Source organism: Citrus clementina, unplaced genomic scaffold (genome assembly GCF_000493195.1).
Source record: "Citrus clementina cultivar Clemenules unplaced genomic scaffold, Citrus_clementina_v1.0 scaffold_3, whole genome shotgun sequence".
In the NCBI taxonomy this organism is placed as follows: Eukaryota; Viridiplantae; Streptophyta; class Magnoliopsida; order Sapindales; family Rutaceae; genus Citrus; species Citrus x clementina.
Window position 1 is genome coordinate 1,375,043 of NW_006262339.1, and position 19,764 is coordinate 1,394,806.

The window sequence follows — 19,764 nt, forward strand, 5'->3', positions numbered from 1 at the left end:
TAAAATTTAAGTACTTTCTAAAATAATAAAAGAAAAAACTCAGAACATGCTGAATTAACACTTCATTTTAAGCATAGCATAATTGTTATTATTTTTCAATCTATATGAATGGTGTTGTAACTCCGATATCCCAACCAAAGTGATTCATCTAGGATCCATTGAACACACATGCATGTAATTGTTAAAAATGAATGATTTTTGTGTTGTTCAAGTTGAACCCGAGAGTGGTGTGACGTTTAGAAGTAAAGGGGATGAACATCTAGTAAGCAACAGAATGTGTATGTGGTCAGCAATGACATATATAGGACCAAGATTTTGTTGAGGAACATATAATGTCGTCGGAATCCAAATATCCAGGGACCAGGGTCAAAGCAGAGTTACTTGTTTGTAAAATTTATGTCACTGTTAAACATCCAGTTCCATGTACAAATCTCAATAGTATAAATTTTCCTTTTGTTTTGTGACAAAGTGATGTTCTGCTCACGTACAGTTTAGAGTATCTGGGCAATTGTTACTGCACCAGGGAACAGATACCATACTAAAAAGCCTGCATGTGCCAACTGCGCGCTGCCATGCCGTGGATACAGCGGAGTGGAGCCAAAAAGATGGAGGAACTATTCGCGAACAAGAGAATTATAGTTGCACCTCAAAAGGATGATTAATTTAATTTGATACACAGTCTTCAGCCATCATGGCAAATTTGGCAGACAAATACTCCATCTAAAGCCATCAAATTTGGGCTAGGGATAATAAACTTGGCGGAGTTCATGCACCATAAGGCTAATTAGTGTACAATGCATGCACCGGAGACCCTTTGCTATTAGGAAACTAATTCCACAGCATCCGTTCCGAATACAACAGATTGGCTCTGCTTTCGGTGTTGATATGGCTCTCAATGTTCTTCAAATTATGTTCCAGCAACACACTTGTTATTCGTTAAATATTTCTGTTGATTTGTCCGGACCGAACTTCACTTTCGATAAATGTGTATACATGTAACATGCATGTATTTTCCCATATGCTTTTCCATCTCTTCTGCTGGCTTCGTTTCGGCTGGTAATTCTAAGTCCAAGCCCAATATTTTGGGGTCAAACAATTGTTATGAATAGTTCTTGCAAAAGCTTGGCCCATTAAAATCTTATATGTAAAAAGAGATAATTTATTTATACTTTAAAAATTATTCTGAACAATCTTACTTTAATAAAATAATTTATTTTAAAAAATGAATCTTGTGAATTATTACTAAAAAAAAATTATTTCAAGTCAATATAATATATAATTAAAGAAAAGAAAAGTAAAAACCTCTTCAACATCGGCGTCGTCTTCTTCTTTTGTTGGTGTTGTCGTGCTTGGAAAATGATCATTTTTTTTTTCCAAGTGTTGTTGTTGGCAAAGAAAGTCCTTTATCTTGATTGTGGAGCCTGAAACTACGTTGCATGTCTATAATGTTTCTGATTATTATATAAGAGCTTCGCACAGCGATGTATAAAGATGAACATAAAGACATTGACTTGTAATGATGTTCACAATTTTTGCAATATAAAACCATTCACTAAGAACATGCATGTTACGTTCTCGAGTGCAAGTTACTTGCAGGGTCGAAATTGAAGCCAATATTGAACAAATATTTAGAAATAAATATTAAGAATGTAATTTTGTTAAAGAATTTGTTTATAACTTTGACTTGATTTTAGTGTTACATGCTAAATTTTTCTTAAGAATTTTCTTTGCATACGGAATAGCTATATTGGTGTTTAGAGTAAATAAAGACGGTTGCTTTAATAAGTTTGATTTAGGACTTTTTGATAGTTTAAAGAGTGTAGATAATAAAACTTAATTTTTTTAAATTTTAACAAATGAATATATGGGTAACGATAAAATGTTGAAAGTAATTATGAGAGTGCAAATAGTTTCTTCCTATTTTAATTTCTTAAACAGTTTCAACGACAGTTCGTATGAAAGCATCCTTAGGCTCCGTTTGGTACAGCTTATTAAATAGAGCTTATAACAGTAGAGCTTATAGCAGTAGAGCTTATACCAATAGAGCTTTTGGACAAAAAGTCATTGGGTGTTTGGTTGTCAATAAAAAAAGTACTTTTGAACCATTAAATTGTGTAATATTTTTTATATTATATATTTTTAGAAAAGCTCTATAGCCTCTACTCCCAAAAGCTCAAATTTTGGGCTTTTACTAGTAGAGGTAAATTAGCTTATTTAAGCTAAAAAAACTCTATTAAAAAAATAACCAAACACCATAAAAAATTTTAAAAAGTGCTTATACGATTAAATAAGCACTTATGGCTCTTAAATAAGCCATACCAAACAGGCACTTAGTCACGGGAACTATAACTTGTAAAATGGCGTGGTTGGCCATTTAGAAAAATAGGTCACAGCTATCGTGTAAATTTCAAAATCTGTACGAGTAGTTTCCCTCATATTTGCAGTCCAAGCAAGAAGCTTTTAAAGGAAGACTCTCGAGCAAATTAACAACTCTTTGGCGATTCATTTATATCCACACACTACAGCGAATTTAATTAGGCAAAAAAAGGCTACAACAATTTAATTAATTAACATATCTATCAATATCATAACTAAACAACCATGTATAAGTATAATTATTAATTAATTATAAACCTTGTCCTCGGCACTCCTGTTGAACGGCCTGGCTCGAAATATTATAAATGATGCTACAATTCATCTTCAAGACAACAGATTTCTTGAAAATCTTGAGTAACTTTATCTTGCCATCTATTCTAGTGTAGCTGCTCATATTCAAAGATCTCGACAAAATATCACTCCTTAAGCTTGGAACGGTCAAAAACTTCTCAGGATTTAAATGAACGGTTACATTCATCCGAAGCGTCCGCCTTGCCTTGGCCTGCCCTTGCGGAATGTGACCTTCGCCCACCACCACGCCGCCGTAGTAAATACTAGTCGTGGTGTTGCCATATTTGAAGGAGTTGTAATTTGGGTTCTTCACTGAGACATCAGCCAAAAGCGTGACGTTTTCATCGCCGCTGCTGCGAACACTGCCGTTGTTCAAGAACTCCAGCCGTTGGATTGTCACCGAATTCATTCTGATACTCGGATTCTTGACGTGAAAAACGGTGGCGATCACGATGATTATCACGACCGCAACTAATAGAAGAGCAGTGACGCAACCAAAGCACTGAAGACATCTTCTTCGATGTTGAAGCGTCAACTTGCCACCTGACATGGCTGGATCTTCATAATCACTGCGGAGATGGTACTCCGCTGGGGCTAAGGGCTTCACTTGCTCGCTGTTGTTGGCGTTGGCCATGCCCGGATTTAATTCGTGAAGTGTAAATGATGACTCGGTGGAGTTTAATGGGCCGGCATATTTATATTTATATTTATATACGTGATCAGATTATTCTTTGGTTTTGTATTCTTGTCCATTGTGCATGACGCAAGTGCAAAATTAATTTGCTGAGTCTCATTGTATTAATTTTTTCTTTTTTTTTTTCTACTTAACGCGTTTGCAAAACTTGACTATATATTGTATTTTGGCCTAATTTGTTTCATAAATTCCACCTTAAATACCGGTTATTCTTCACTTTAGATGTATATATTCTTTATCCGAGAAGTTTCCACGAATATATGATGATGGTGTTTATGGACTTTTGGAAGACGGCAATGCTTGCACAAATGATTCTTTTTATGGACTATTCCAAGTGTCCGCTTCCTTGAATTTCTTTTTATAGCATTTTTTAACTATTATGAAGAGAAAAGTAGTAGTGGGCCCCATTGAAAATGATCCTCTTGATAATCACTAAAACGTTAATTCCGTTGAAAAGTCATTAACAATGGAGATGGTGAAACGTTTTGACACGCATGATAGCTTATCATTTCATGTTGTGTCATTTTCCCAAAAGTATTGAAGAATAAAACAGTAGTAGTCAATAAGGAGAAAACTACGGTGAAACGATGGTACCGTGCCACCGTTGCACCCAGCCGTTGGATCCTAATGGATCCATCCATTCAAGTGGATCTAATGACTGGATGCAACGGTGACACGGTACTACTGTTGCACTATAGCTGGACCCCAAAAATAAATAAATTAATGATATTGAAGAACAGTATTAATACTATTGGAAATATATAGAGAACAGAAATTTCGGCACCCAAAACCTTGTTAAAGTTGGGCTACCGTTTTCTTGTTTGGGCCGGAATCTCGGGAAAGAAAAAGGATAAAAAAACCCTCGGTTCTATTCATCTTAACGTACATGTGCACGAATGGCAGCAGGCAGTAGATGATCGGAGCTCGTCCGATTAACAAAGCGGGTTAAAAAAAAAAGCAAAAAACAGAAAGGTCAATCTCCAATCGATTGATTTCCATTGTAGATCTCTCATCCAAACGTAACGAGTAACTGCTAGAACAACCAATAATTATATCGTTCTTGTATAATTATTTTTGGGTCATTTTATAAATATCTTGATTAATAATAAATTATGTAAATGAAACATATGACTTATAAATTTAATGTAAAACTTGTAAATTAACATTAAATGTAAATTTAAACATTAATTTTAGAAATAAAAAATAAGACTTTTAAAGAGAAAAAAAATAAATAAATATAAAATTGATAAATTGATATATTACCAATAAATCAAAAAGATTACAAATATAACATGCAACAAATAAATCAATACTAAATGTAAAATAAAACATAAATCTTAAAAATAGAACATAAGACTTATAGATGAAAGATAAAACAAGTAAATTAGTATAAAACTAATAAATTAATGCATTATAAGTAAACAAAATAAAAACTTGCAAATATAAAATAAAACTAGTAAATCAATAATAATCATAAAACAACATAAATTTTAGAAATTGAATATAAGACTTATAAATAGAATATAAAATAAATAAACTAATATGAAACTAATAAATTTATGTACTACTAGTAATATCTTGTTGAAGATGCCAATATATTCTTGTATTGACACACCATCTCTCATAAAGAAAGTATACAACCTTTCGACTTTTCATGAATAGAGCCTCAATCTTGTTCCAAATACCCAAAGCTATCTTCTTGCCTGATATCTTTCTCAAGATTGAAACACTACGACTCGAGATCAAGGTGCTACGAGCTCTACTGAGAGCCTGCCTTCTCGTTTCATCAAACATGGAACTAGGTGCTCCCTTTGGATCTTCTTCTTCTAGAGCTGATTCAAGCCCTTGGTGAACAAGCATGGCCCTTATCTTCATCTTCCAAAGAGAGAAATCGCCATCAATAGTGAACTTCTCAATTTCTAGTTTTGGAAGTGACATTATCTAGGATCAATCTGAGATCCGTTACCACTTGTTGTGTTTTCAAAGATTAATAAAGTGAAGAAAACAAAAGAAAATGATACTTATCAGAACAAGATCAAATTAGAAGCAAACAAATATCCGAATCAGAAAGATAAAAGAATCAATATAACTATAATACTCAAGCTTCAAAATTTAAAGGAAAAACCAACTTGTTTTTATTAATCAAACTAACTCGAAACAGATCTCACTTTACAGAGGATGTTACACATATTACACAAAATCAAGAATCATGAAATTTGGTTAAGAAATGAAAAAGAAATTGATCATAGTATCACACACCAGGTGCTATGAAACAGCCAGTTTACACTGGTGTTTCTAAAAAATTTTCTGGAAAGTGCTTAACGACTTCTGCCATGTTGAAACGGAAACGGAAAATTAAAAGTTCCCAATGCTGTACTCTGTAGTAAAATGAGTAGTAATATTATTTTCTTATAATTTATTTCAGATATTCACAATAAATAGTGTCATAATTTTTTCCCGAATGGTCTTGACTAAAATCTATGTGATAAATTGTATGATCGGTTTGAGAGAAGTTTTAAGAATTAATGATGCTGTTATACTCAAATCTCAAACGGACTCACCAACCACACATAATTACAGATGAAGATGATGGGGCATGCGACTATTCGTGAATCATGGCACCAAGACTAGCTGTTTCTCTTCTTTCACCATTTTTTTTTTTTTGGTGGAAAGGCACTTTCATATTTAATAAGCAATAAACTTTCTTTCAGTTTCAAACATTGACATTCAATAAGCTTTATTAACTTTAGTTGATTCTTTTAATTGAAAAGCATAACTGCATTGGGCACTTCCTATCAGAAAGAGGAAAATGGAAAAGTATACAATGAAGGAAGAATAATAATTAAATAGTATCAATGTGCGTTGTAAATTGTTTTCACTCTGTGAGCCTTTATAATCATATAGTGAGAAATTAATTTACAAAAATAGTTAAAATTCAGTGATCATTCATAAACTTACCCATTTCCCTTGTTTATATCACTAAAAAAATGAAGGAAAAAAAAAAAAAAAAAAGCAACTTTAACGCAAAGCCAATCACCAAAGTTCTCATCTTTTTATCGCTGCTCCACCCAAAAATATTCCCCATTTCTAGCAGGGAAGGGGAGCATCATTTTTTATTCATGTTTTTTTTTTCTTAGTTTTTATTCAACTCCTCAAAGTTTTATAATTTCTAATGACGCTCTTGATAGTACCGTTTTGGTATTTGGATTGGGAGAATACATCTGTATCAGACGCGGTTATATCAACTTTAACAGTGGTGCGTAGAGGTTGCGATACTCCTGTGATGGCGGTCTTTGTATATGTTCTCCATGAAAGTTTTTAGAGTCTCTAAACTCTCGAGCTACCTTACCAGTCTAAAAATTTGGTACAAGACCATCTAGGGGCGCTTTTGCCAACAGCATCTAGTGTACATTTTGCTCTCAAAATTTAGCTGTTTACGTAAATATCCTAATCATTTTTGTACAACAATTTTATGAAGAAAAAAAAATGATAATAAAGAGTAAAAAGAATATTCATTTCTTACTAACAAACAAACCAACAATATATGATCATTCTTGAACAAGATCGTGGAGCCATTAGGCGACAAAATCGTGAGATATATACAAGCAATTAAGGGAAGCATCTTTAATTTCTCCGTTAGAACATGGGATGATTCTTGAACAAGAATTTACATGCATATAAAATCATATCACGATCTTTAATAACCAAATAATGTCAATAATGCTAAAGCTTAAATCCCAGAAATTATTACAAAAAGATATAAAACAAGTGAAAGAAAAAGAAGTTAGAATCAAACTAGCTACTGCACACTAAATCCTCAACTGCTCTTCTTGCTAAAACAAGATTCATGGAACAATCCAATTCAGGCGTCTTCGTTTTCTTCAAAACATTGAACAAATTCACATTGCCATGCAACTTAGCATAGCTGTTGAGCTTCACTATCCCAGAGTTTCTATCACTGCTCAAATTCTGATTATCCAAATTCCCATTTGATCTCACATCAACATCAACGGTTACATTAATCCTCTTAACCTCTCTAGCTTCCACACGTCCGTCACGTATCTTCACGTCACCAACCGTCACGCTACCGTAAAAAACGCTCCCACTACAATTCTTGTACTCAAAGTAACCATAATTCTCATTATCAATAGTTAACTCAGTCACTAACGTTACGTTAAACGACGGCGATGTCCCGTTACCGTGGCTGAGATTTTTAACAGTGACGGATTCTAATTGAACTTCAGGGGTATTGGGACGCAAGAAAATTGATGCAGAGATTAAAAGAGCTGCGCTGACGGTGACGATTGTGACAAGAACGTAAACGAGACACTTGCTGCTCTTTCTTTGGCTTTCAATAACGGCCGGAGCGTATTCTTGATCGCTTCTTGGGTATTCGTTTCTTGGGGGTGCAAGCGGAATCTTTGGATTTTCTTCAGCCATTAATTAATTTGTGCGAAATATTCTTGAATCTTGGAGAGTGAAAGGGGAGTGACGTTTGCCTTCCTCTCGAGTTGGTGTAATTTGTAAAGAGAGAACGGTGAAAGGCTTTCAGGCGTTGTGCGTTATGATCTTGAATCCCAATTTATAACATGGGCTGGGGGAAGAAGAAAGATGAAGCCTGTGTTGTGTTCAAAATTAAAGTGCTACGTACTGCTAGCTCATTCCTAACGGGATGAGTGGGTCAGCGCCAGCCATTGAGGGTCTTTGCGCACTTATGCGACGGCAGATATATATTATATCATATATGTTTATTTTATCTTATTTTTGTTTTCTTGGTTTTTATTATTGTCGATGTTGTTTTGCATGTGGAAAAAGAATAGGACAAGGATTTTTGTAGTTCATGTTATGGTTGAATTAGAGTCTTGTGCGGCTTATCTTTTTAGTGTTAGTGTATAATTAAAATTTATTTATTTATTTAATTTATTAATTATTTATGATTTCATTCGTGGGAAGATCATATAAGAGAAAATTTTAATCCGTTATAATTATATTTAAGTCTTGTAATGGGTGTAATCACCAAATATATATTTTAATTAAAAAATGGTTAAAACAATTTTTTGTTACATTGTTTTGGCATAATCGATCACATTCCTCTCAAACAGTTTTTAAAAAATAAAACAATAATATTTAGGATCCCAACATTTGAGTCCTAACTTGAGTACTAATGGTATGTGTCACTCATTTATTGGATGAAGAATTTCATAATTAATAAAATTATTTAATTACCATCTAATAGATGGCTGCCATATTAGTCGAGACTCAAATTGAAGTTTATAATGTGGGATACCTAGCATTGCTCAAAATAAAATTGACTGCGTCTGTTTATTTGATTATTTCAAGCAACAGGAGAATGAGATGTTGTATCATTTTCACTCAAGGGAATGTATACTGATGTAAGAAAAATATCAGATGTATTTTTAAAAATTTTGAACAGACCCTGTCGCTCATGATTGGATAATAATTACATACCAATGTTTGTTATTTTTTTGTCGTAATTATGATTAACTCCATCTATATATATCTAACAACAATGATTTTGTATTCTAATAATACGACATATGATATGTAAAAAGATGATTTATGAGGAGGTTTTACTGCCATATATACGAAGTGAATACAAAGTCATGGTAAAGGCAGCTGCCCCGACTAAGAATAAAATTGGTAAAAACAATAAAGTGAATGTCTCTTGGTCGCAGTGTATGCTTAGTGATCAATATACCATTCACCCATTTAAATGTCTTTATCTAAGTTTTTATTACGTCAATAATTGACTACTTAGGGTGCGTTTGGGATTGAGGTGCTGTAGCTTTTAAGCTACAGCTGCTGTGAAAAAAAAACTGTAATTATGAAACAAAAGTTAATAATATATAGTAAATATAAATTTTAAATAATAATTTTGATAAAATTATTAAAGATATAATAAATTTTATATTATACAAGTGAAAAATCATATCAACATAGCTTAAAAGCTACAACAGTTAGTGTTTACCAAACACTTCAGTGCTGTAGCTTTTAAGCTACAGCTGCTCAACCTCAATCCCAAATGCACCCTTATTGCCCGAAATTGATAATGCAAAATCTTATTAGCATGTAATGCAATTTGAGTAGTGACACGCATTTGAAATTTTTATTTTAAAATTTTATTTCAAATAATGTGATATATGATATATCATTTTTTAAGTGGTTGATAATTTTTTACAAAATTTAAATGAATTAATTGCATTATCTCGGCATCCAATTGATGAATGACATATTATTTAAGATGACATTTTAAGATAAAATTTAGAATCTATAGTACTACTCATATAATTTTGATTTATGATATTGCTTTGCTTACTCAATTAGGACATTTAATTTGTATCCCAACTAATGTAACATCATTTGATTGGTTCAAATGATAGTTAGTTACTACTAAATCTTATCATTTCTCATCAAAATAATGAAATTTTATTGCTGATACATGAGTTGTTATGTGTGTGTGTGTGTGTGTGTGTGTGTGTGTGTGTAATGATAGGCATCCCAAATTGTTTATCTCAAATTTTATCCCAAATCATATGTCATTCATTTATTAGTTAATGATTCATTATAAGATCTAAGTGAATTAATTATATTATTCTTACCAACCAATTGTTGAAATATAGTAGGTACCCTCAATTTTTTTTATTGTGGATTAAGCCAAAATGTTTAATAGAGTCAGTGTTCAATTCACTATAAAATCGTGTGGCCAAATAGCATGTATACAATGAGTCTATTAGACCAAAAGACTTATTACCGTGTCCACATTTAAAAAGAAAATTGAGAGCACCCACATAAGAGAAGGTCCTTTTTATAGTCATATTGTTCGGACCAAGTAATTTTATTACTAGTTATTTTGAGTTAGTTATCCTTAGTGTAAGTAATATAGTTGTAAATATATTAATAATTAATTAATAGAGCATACAAATTCCACGAAGCTTTAAATATGCTTGAGAATCTATAAATATTTTGGCATCAACAATAAAGTGTTCTACTAATGGGTTATTATGTACCTGCAAGTTCAAATATATTGTAATAATTATAAAAAAAATAATGTTAAACCTTGAACGATACTTATATGTTTTTGTAATTAATGTACGAATGATTACTATTATGTAGAGATAAGCTACTTAAGATGTGATTTAGGAAACTTATAATTTATTATAATGTGAAATCTATCCTTATTTATAATTGATTCAAATTAAAACTAAAATTTTTTATATTTATATAAAAATTATTCTTCTATAAAATATTTTTATAGAAGGAAATTATTATTATTATTTTTTTGGTATAGGAGTAGAATGTTTGGCAATTTTTTCACTTGCACTTCGAAAGCTCAAATCCTACTGAATCATAGTTGATGCACGGATTAATGCGATGGTGCAATTGAAAATTTTGACGTCAATTTAGTATTAAGATTTGTGGAAGTTAGGCTTGCATTACAATAAGGTCAGAGTTGGACTGGACCTTTTTTTGAGAAAATAATATAGCACTATTAATGTGTGGAAGTATCAGCACCCCTATTCTAATCACACCCTTGGCCCTTCTAAATAATTTTAAAAAATTACATCATTTTCATTTGCACCTATCTATTTTCCCCCTAAGTCTGCTGCATTTAATTTTTATTTCTCAATTCTTAAAATTTCATAAATAAATCTTTCTGTTTATTGTTTTCTTAGATAGCTCATAGGAAAAATAATCTTTGGCCTGCTAATTTTGTTCAAGTTAGTCTACCATTTAAACTTCTCATAAGGGTTTCATATAGCATTTTGTTGGAGTTAGTCTACTATTCAAGTTCTTCAAAATAAAAACTAAAAAATGGTATACTAAATAGACTGTAAATTTTTGCACTGATAAAGATAGAATCCTAGAGAAGTAATAAGAACAGGAGGGGTACTAAATAATGATTACCATTCCCGGCCATATGAGGATGGTTCTTTGGTGAATGGTGATTGGTAACAAGATTAAACATATATCACCATTGTCAAAAATCTAAAGTTGTGAGGCATAGTTGATTAGATTTGCGAATGAGTTCGTTATGGTTGGGGGTGTAAAGAGTTTGCTGAAGATTACTTTTATATATTTCATGTCCTTCTAGGGTAATCTTAATCGAGGGTAAAATTGTAAACAACCAAAAGGGGAGTGTTACTATAGCTCCACTGAGTCACTCACTTTTAACACACCCACCCAAACGTGTTTCCAAGTGCACCGCCCGTGCGATGAATGAATCGTAGCCGACCTGGCGATGTACTTAGAATACCCACGTTTCCTTCACTGGAAAAGCGTAGAGCATTCTGAAAGCCGAAAATATGGAGCTCGTGGCCCTTTAATCAGAATTACCGTGACCTGTTGCTACAAGCCTACAACAACTTGGTCTTTTTTTAGGGGTGGACAAAAAAACGGTGTATTAACGAAAATCGAACCGAACTGATCCAAACTGTACCATTTGAAACGGTCTTAATTTTTTAAAAAACCAAAATATATGGTTTGTAAAAAAAATCAAAATATAGGTTCAGTATTCGGTTCACTCAGTTGAACCGAAAAACTGAACCAAAAAATCGGATTATTTTTAAAATTTTATTTAAATAGACACGGGTTAAATTTTAATTGGTTGATTAACATAACTAAAATAGGCATGCACACACACGATTATAGTGTATATATATGTGTGTGTGTGTGTGTTACAATTTTTATTTTGTGTTGTAAGTTGTAATTGTTGTTATTGTTATTTGTTTTTACAACATTATGATTATGTTTATGTAGATGGAGTATTGATCCTATTGGAGTTTGGTTATGTATTTTGAAATCTTAATATTTCATATTTTGTGAGTACCTTATTAGTAGTTAGTGAGATTTAGTGATAAAATGTGTTTTGAATACTTTGTATTTATTGTTAATATTTGTAATGAAATTATGATGAACTAATTGTTGAAAACAATAATTACATTCATGAGACCCAATGGGCTAAAAATTTAAAAATTCAAAATAGACCCAATAAGACCAGAATCGAAAAAACCGAACCAAACTAAAAAGATCCGTTTGAGTTCGGTTCTTATTTGGTTCTTTTTATAAAATAACTGATTTAAATCGATTCTGCTTAATTTCGATCCGAACCGAACCGTGTCCACCCCTAGTCTTTTTAAACGCTGGAAAAGCAAGCACAATGTGATGGGTTTTAAAAAAAATTTACTTTTATTATTTAACATAATGACATTTACGTTCCAATGATAGCTAACGTCACTGATCTTCTCATGTACCATCATCATAAGCTAATTATGAACAGTAATAGAACAAAGTAACAGAATATAATTTGCAGGCACCATCCTCATATTATTCTATTTCTATCTAGAAGGATTGGCTGAGCTCACTTCAAAAAAGGTGAAAACTTGTGCAAGAACTTCAGACAAGCGCAAGCCATCCAAATCCCACCTCCAGATTCCACAAATCTACTTGAGTAGATCTCTCATTTCTCTTTCAAAATTGTCTTCTTCCCACCGATACCAAAATGCCTACCAATCCAGCAGAGCCACCCCCTCCACGGAAGCTGTAACGCATTTGGACCCCTTGCCACCTGTAATCTCTTTTCTTGACAATGAAGAGCATATATTTTTTGCTTGTGCACGTCCCCAGCCACCTCAGACCTCACCAACCACAAAAACTTTACTTTCTGATTGGTCTACAAAATTTCTGCGAGTAATTTGCGTGTGTACTCTGTTTTTCTCTTTCTTTTTTTTTTTTCCCTCGGTTTCTAAAAAACTGTACAATATTTGCTACCTTAGCTTATTGAAAAATTTATTGTTTTGCGGCTTTACAAGGACTCTCTTTCTCTTTTTCCTTCATTTTGTGATGTAGAGAGAGGAGTCAGATATGGGTTGCAATGTAAGCTATATATGTATATGCAATCCCAGGGTGTAGACTTATTTAGAAGTGTTCTTTATGGAATTCAAACTTGGTAGAGCCTTTCTGATTGAACTCATAGCAAAGTTTGCTGAGTTCTTTAGCCAAAACTGGTGCTCCACAGTAAAAAACTCCTGTTCCAAAAGAAACATAAAGCATATTATGAGATTGAGAAAGAATTAAAAAGGTCATTTTTAAAAAAGGAAAATGGACATGCACTTACCAATCCTGGCATTGCAGTGCTTTGAACTTAATTTAGACAGAACCTTCTTCCAATTAGGCCTTGCAAAATGGGTTCTCACCTGATGATAGAATTTTGGAACTTTAGAAATTATAGTGATATGACCCAATGAAACCATCAGATTTGAGTTGCTGCTGGCCTTATCATGACTATTGGAGTGACATTTGTGACAAGATATTCAATAATAGTTTCAAGCCACAAGTGCAAGAAGAGATGTTGTGAAGGGAGAGACTGAAAATGACAATCACTAAAGGTCTTTCTTACCCTAGTGCCAGAAACAATGTCCACTCCGTTCTTGGCATGATTAAGAGCTTGAACCATTGTGATTAGAGCTGATCTGGCATCACCTTCCTCATACACACTAGTCAAGTAGTTGTGCATCTCAATGACACCCTGAAGTCCAAAATATGAAGTTAAAATCCCAGGAAATTAAATAAACATTAAAAAGAAACTGCAAAGTGATTACAATCAATATTATGTATTACCCTCTGATCAAGCTCTGCAACTTCATTCATGACACCTTTGAACCAATCAAATGAGCCTTGCTCCCTAGTTACCCAGTAGAAGTAAGCATTGGTGGTCTTCAGAGCCTTTTTCCGCTTTGGAGAAACCCTGTTGGTGTTAGAATCATTGCTTCCAACACTATTGTCTGATGTCCTACTGAAATCTGACACAGAATCCTGAAAAAGAAAAGAAAAAAAAGAATCAGAAACTAAGATGTGCTTTGTTTCAGAAGTACTGTAAAACTATTATCAATCAGGACAATGCCAAAAGTCAAATAAGGTTTTTGTAGCTGTGAAGCACTGGAAACAGACACTTACAGCTTGTTCCTCCTGTTTCACAATGTTGTTAAGCAGATCCTTCAGAATGCTGATGAAGGGTGTTGCTCCAATCCCAAGACCAACTAGAAGCAGGACATCATAATTTCGGTAGTCTTGTGCCGGGGCACCATAAGGCCCATCTATTAAGAGCTTTGGCAGACTGTTACCCGATAAGAATTGAGCTTAATAAATAGTATTAACAACTTGATACCCTTAGTTAATTGCACGACCAAAATCACAATACATACCTTTTCTTTGTTGTTTCATCAGCCCTGAGCAGCCCACTTTTCCCAGCTACAGGAGGCTCACAGGCCTCAGAAAATACCCTTTTAAGCTCTTGAGTCCAGTCACCTAACTGCCGGATGTGAACACTAAGGTAGTCATCACCAGGAGCAGATGTGATAGAAAATGGATGCCTGACATACAAAATTAAGCTGTAAGCACTCAGAAACAAGACTATTTCTAGAGTTTCAAGCAATTGTGACCTACTATCAGCACAATGACTTACCACTCGAATGGAGACACAGCAGGACACTGAACAAACATGTACTGTCCGCTCTTGTACCGAAATTGTGGAGGCCTTGACATTTGCAATGTGAGAACATTTCCAGGATATATTGCGACCTAAACAATATTCATCTAATTGTTAGAAAACATAATTTAGTTTATATGTTTTATATATATATATATATATATATATGAGTGAGTGATTTATCCATATACTCGCCTTTAGAAGCCTGACAGTAGAAAAGCCAGAACGAAAAAATCGCAGGGTCCTTTCTCCAGCATACGCAAGAACAGGAACAGCAAGATACATCCATGTCTACAAGCAAAGAATTCAGAAACCACAATCAATCACAAGAAACTTTAAGGATTTTTTGTTTTTTGAAAAAATTAGAAGAGAGTTAAGTGTTATACCGTCTTTAGGTACCATTTGTGAACGAGGAAAAGTAATATGCCGTGGACGATGAGCAGAATATAGACAATGACGAACAAATGGTGTGAATACCAGAAAGCATTGAAACCAGTGAGCCTATCGAAGGGCTTTGGCAGCTTAATGAGGTTCCTTCTGAACCAACGAGTTGCTAAAATGAATGCAATTGCCATGAATATGACCATAAGAATTCCTGTAATACCTTCTGCCCCTTTGACAAGGTCCCAGTATGTGGGTTTATGTTTTCCAAAAGACGAACTCAGATACCGATGGTAGTCACTTTCTGAAGAGCTTATTAGCCTTGGGAAATCACATGCGAGATGGTTCCCGACATGCAGAATTACACCGACTACAATTGCTGCAGCTATTGTCTGCAAATGTCCATCAGTGGTAATTAAGCAAATAATTAATTAGATATTCGGTTACATCTTAAAAAAGAAAAAAGAAACCTGAAATTCTAATAACATGCATTTGCAATTCTTTCTTATGATTTGTAGAGAAGTATTATGTTGCATCAATTGATGGGTTTTGTTGAATGTGTGTACGCGGAGTGGGCGTCGAATACTCACTATTTGAAGTGTAAAGTGACCAAACGTGAATTCTAATTTTCTCATGTTGACTTTGATCATGGCCTTTTTGTCAGGGGCCCACAGATAATATACTTAAAAAACAAGCAATAATAATAATAATAATATATAACAAAAATAAAGGAAAGAAGAGTTAGTTGTAGGAGGCACAAACCTTATGAAAGTTGATGTTGTCGTCAAAAGGCACAAAGAAACCCAACCTGGTGGACCTAAGCCACGTAATTGTATTTCTACAAACAGGCAAAAGAATTAGAGCCATGTTGAATTTTAAGGTCTCTGCTGCACCCTTAGCCGTGAGAAGACAATAACCCATTACATGAAAAGCATCTTTGTGTTTGTATTGGAAAAACTTCCATGTAAATAACCCGATCATAATCAAAATCCACAGTGACAATACCCAAAGCCTTCGCCAATTCTCTTGCAGATAATACAGAAACTCCGTGCTCATTCTTTTGATTCTGTTCTTTTTTCTCAAGCCTTGTAAGTTTTGGCTCAAAGCTTGGCTTGTGTAGCTCAGCGCTTGGCTGTAGTTCAGATACGTGTCCTTTTGTAGCAAAAGCGTCTCCAATTGCCATAGCTGCATATCATAAGTATTATCAAAGAGAATGAACCATACACAGTGATGACATGGTGTCAAGCGTCAGGCATACGTGGGAATTAACAGGAAATCACATGGGAACCCATCTTGTTTTGGCAGGACTCGGGACCGACCACTTGGTAAGAAATTAAGAATTAAGTTCAAATGGTTTTATCATGAAAGTGCAGTAGGTTTGGACCGTTTCAGTTTTTGAGCAGACAGTGACAATCCATACAAAACATTTATAGAATTACGATTTTGGTTATATATATAATCATATATACAAATCATATATTTTCAAAAAGTTACCAACTAAATTTTGACAAAAAAGAAAATAATAATAAAAGCACACTGATTACGCGTGCATGTTTAATTTGGCAAACTGACCAGTTATTTTATATGATTCTTTTGGGAGAGAATAGAGATACTAGAAGTGTATTCAAACGTAAAAAATATAAACAACAACGGAAACGCTCAACTACCAAGAATGTTATCAACGGTTTTTATGAGTTTTATTTTCTTTCTCTCATTCTTTCTTCTTGCTTAGTTGAACAAACAGCAGTAGCCAATCGTTGGAAGATTTGGTCATTTTTGTGGCCTAACAATGGACTTTAATTACAAGAAAAGTCCTACTCAAATAACCGAACCTCTAATTATAAAATGTGAATTGGCTGGTCAAAATTGCCCCCATTAAACACGATTTATGAAACGAACGTGACATAAGGCCCTAAAAAATAATAGAATAAAACTATATGGGCTTCCTTTTTATATTTTTCTAGATACATGTATCAAAACGATTACTATTGTTTTTATTATATATATTACAATAGAAAGTGTGTTAGATAGAGGACCCCACGCACCTCTATGTATCCAAGTCCTTCGGGATCTAGCTCTTCCATTATCAAAGCTGCATATTCTTCTGCTTGCTCCTTCAATCTCGATAACTTATTGGCAGAAGCACTTAACATAATAATCTGTTCAATTTACACACAAAAAAAAAAAAAATGGAAAATAAAAATCTAACAGTTAACAAATTATAGTATTTTAAAAATAACTCGCACATTCAAACTGAAAGACAAAAGAGCCCCCACCAACCCCACTTAAAAAACGTAATAATTACTTATGATAATAAAGTGGAGATGCCATGTGTCGAAACTTTGAACCCTGCAGATCTTGAATATACATGATCTAATTATAGATAAGATGCCAAATTGATTAGAACATGGGTAGCGTCGAAGACTAAGCAAGCTCAATATTTTTCTTTTTTGCCCTTTTCCTAATTATATTGAAGGTACTAATTTATGAAATTTCATTTAATTTAAGGTTACCGAATCCCGCCTAACGTTGATTATTAAAACCAAAATGACACCCTGTAAGCAATAACACCAAGTAGCTTGAATTTACAAGATTATACATATATAATGATATTCAATTGAGTGACTTTTGCTTTATCTAATCATCAAAAGGTTTAAAATATAATTTAAATAAGAAAATGAAATCAGTACGTATTACTATTGAAACAGAATTGATTAAACACCTCTTTTACTTCCTCCTCCGCGATTCTTCCATCTTCGTTCTTGTCGACCCTAATGAGGCATTATACATACAAGATGAACGAACGTAAGTACGTAATATACATATATAAATAAGCAGTGAATTAATTAATAAAACCTGTAAAAACTAGAAATGAAAGTTGATACTGGTTTAACTAACTAATGCTTACATATCGAAGAAGATCTGAAGCCGAGAATCAAAGCTTTGATCGGTGATTTGTGACCAGTACTCGTAAAGCTCTTCTCTGCTAATCTTGTCAACTTTTAACCTTCTTCTCCTACTTAAAGCATCAAAAAGCTCCAATGCAAACTCTTTAGAATCTCTCATTCCTGTGATTATAATACGAAAAAAAAATATTTAATTATCAAAGCATTAATTAACGCAGGGTTAACCGAAAAATGAAAAATGAAAAAAAAAAACAAAAAAGCGGGCGGATATGAGAAGAACCTATGCATTGGGCGAAATCGGCACGATAGAGAAAGCCGCCCTTGGCAAGCTTATTAAAATTACTTTGAACTTCATTCCATGCGTCGACGCCGTTTGTTTTACTACTGTTACTTATGAACCTCAATCCACGAAGAGCCTTCTGGGCGCCGGACCGGGTCCGGTCCAGCTGAGCACGCTGCTTTCTCAAAGCTCGAGCCGCTAAAGCCGAGTCGAATCCATTGCCATTCTGTGCTGACGAGGAAGTTGAAGCCGAGAGCACGCGAGAAGCCTGTCCATGGCTCCAAGAGAACCTCCTCAGCTCGGCTTTCAGCTCCTGCGAGAATTGCTTCGCTTTTGCCACTGCTTCCGCCTTTAACTCTTGCGAAAAATGTCTCAACCTATTCGACGAGCTTCGTTTTATGGATGGCGATAGAGAGGCCGACGACGGAGTCTCACTTCCAGCTCCGGCTCCGTCCTCGATGCTAAGCACATGAGGTGGCGCCGGCTCGACGCTTCTAAGGACAATTGTATCATCGTCTTGAAGATCAATTGTAACCTCAACATATTCCTCTGCCGGGTTAGACTCAGTTCCCGGTGAAGACGCCGAACTCACCACCGTCCGTCCGGGAACAGTGTCGGAGGCCCACCGGCGCTGGTGACTGGCTGAGCCTCTCATTAGAATGATGAGATATTGTTAATTTAAGACGAAAAAGACAAAAAATTAAAGAGAATGAGTTAATCAGAGAGGAACTGGGAGAGTGAAAGTTTTATAGTGGGAGTGATGATTATGAAAGAACGCGCTCGGAAGGGAATCTTCTGAGAGAGAAAAGACACGTACGCGGTTGTGGGTAAACGAGTTTTTCTTTCTTTTTTTTCTTTTTTTTTGGCCTCTTCTCTTCTGAGAGATGAGAAGAAAAAAGCAAGAAAAGGACAAGGGGTTTTGCATATGGAATGCCTGGGTTGGTTTTTGTAGGGAGAAAAGAGGAAGGGGTATAATTGTCATTGTATTTTGTGTTTGGGGGAGAGGGCGGTGGGTCCGTTGATGATTGGGATTTGTCCACGGTGGGGGTCGTCATCGTCCGAGTCAACTGGGTGTATTATTGCTTTTCTTTTCTTTTTTCTTTTTTTAATACGGGAGGAATTTTAAATTTTATCCTCTCTTTATCCATCAAATTTGAAGCCACAGCTACTCTAATTAGATTATATATATATATATATAATAAGAATTAAAATTATTATTATTATTATTATTATCATTGTTATTGCTAGAAAGCTCAATTTTGTGTCTTAAATTACAACATCTTAGTTAATTACTTGTAGGATATTATTATCAGTAACAACCCTAATAATA

General features: G+C 34.1%; 3 protein-coding genes across 3 annotated transcripts; all 3 read right to left on the reverse strand.

The window, feature by feature from the left end:
* Positions 1-2,626: 2,626 nt before the first annotated feature.
* Positions 2,627-3,301, reverse strand: LOC18050233. The gene has a single exon (XM_024188870.1). It carries the CDS (start codon positions 3,299-3,301, stop codon positions 2,627-2,629), a length of 675 nt encoding a protein of 224 aa, XP_024044638.1.
* Positions 3,302-7,156: 3,855 nt separating this feature from the next.
* LOC18050234 (late embryogenesis abundant protein At1g64065) lies at positions 7,157-8,076 on the reverse strand. The gene has a single exon (XM_006439389.2). It carries the CDS (start codon positions 7,799-7,801, stop codon positions 7,157-7,159), a length of 645 nt encoding a protein of 214 aa, XP_006439452.1. The 5' UTR covers positions 7,802-8,076.
* Positions 8,077-13,060: 4,984 nt separating this feature from the next.
* LOC18050235 (respiratory burst oxidase homolog protein A) lies at positions 13,061-19,315 on the reverse strand. Its single transcript, XM_006439390.2, has 14 exons — positions 18,435-19,315; positions 18,157-18,316; positions 17,971-18,019; positions 17,294-17,407; positions 16,011-16,433; positions 15,254-15,640; positions 15,063-15,158; positions 14,844-14,959; positions 14,584-14,751; positions 14,336-14,495; positions 14,000-14,194; positions 13,779-13,907; positions 13,497-13,575; positions 13,061-13,407 (listed from the first exon to the last, which is right to left on the reverse strand). The coding sequence occupies exons 1-14, from the start codon at positions 19,087-19,089 to the stop codon at positions 13,298-13,300; spliced, it is 2,841 nt and encodes a 946-aa protein (XP_006439453.1). The 5' UTR covers positions 19,090-19,315; the 3' UTR covers positions 13,061-13,297.
* Positions 19,316-19,764: the final 449 nt, after the last annotated feature.

Bases quoted from the DNA above. Each gene is read 5' to 3' on its own strand.
- LOC18050234 (XM_006439389.2), bottom strand. From the start codon at position 7,801: ATGGCTGAAGAAAATCCAAAGATTCCGCTTGCACCCCCAAGAAACGAA.
- LOC18050235 (XM_006439390.2), bottom strand. From the start codon at position 19,089: ATGAGAGGCTCAGCCAGTCACCAGCGCCGGTGGGCCTCCGACACTGTT. The intron at 18,317-18,434 runs GTTCTTCTCATA...TTATAATCACAG, and splicing joins CGATTTCGCCCAATGCATAG to GAATGAGAGATTCTAAAGAG. The intron at 16,434-17,293 runs GTGCGTGGGGTC...TATGATATGCAG, and splicing joins AAGGACTTGGATACATAGAG to CTATGGCAATTGGAGACGCT.
- LOC18050233 (XM_024188870.1), bottom strand. From the start codon at position 3,301: ATGGCCAACGCCAACAACAGCGAGCAAGTGAAGCCCTTAGCCCCAGCG.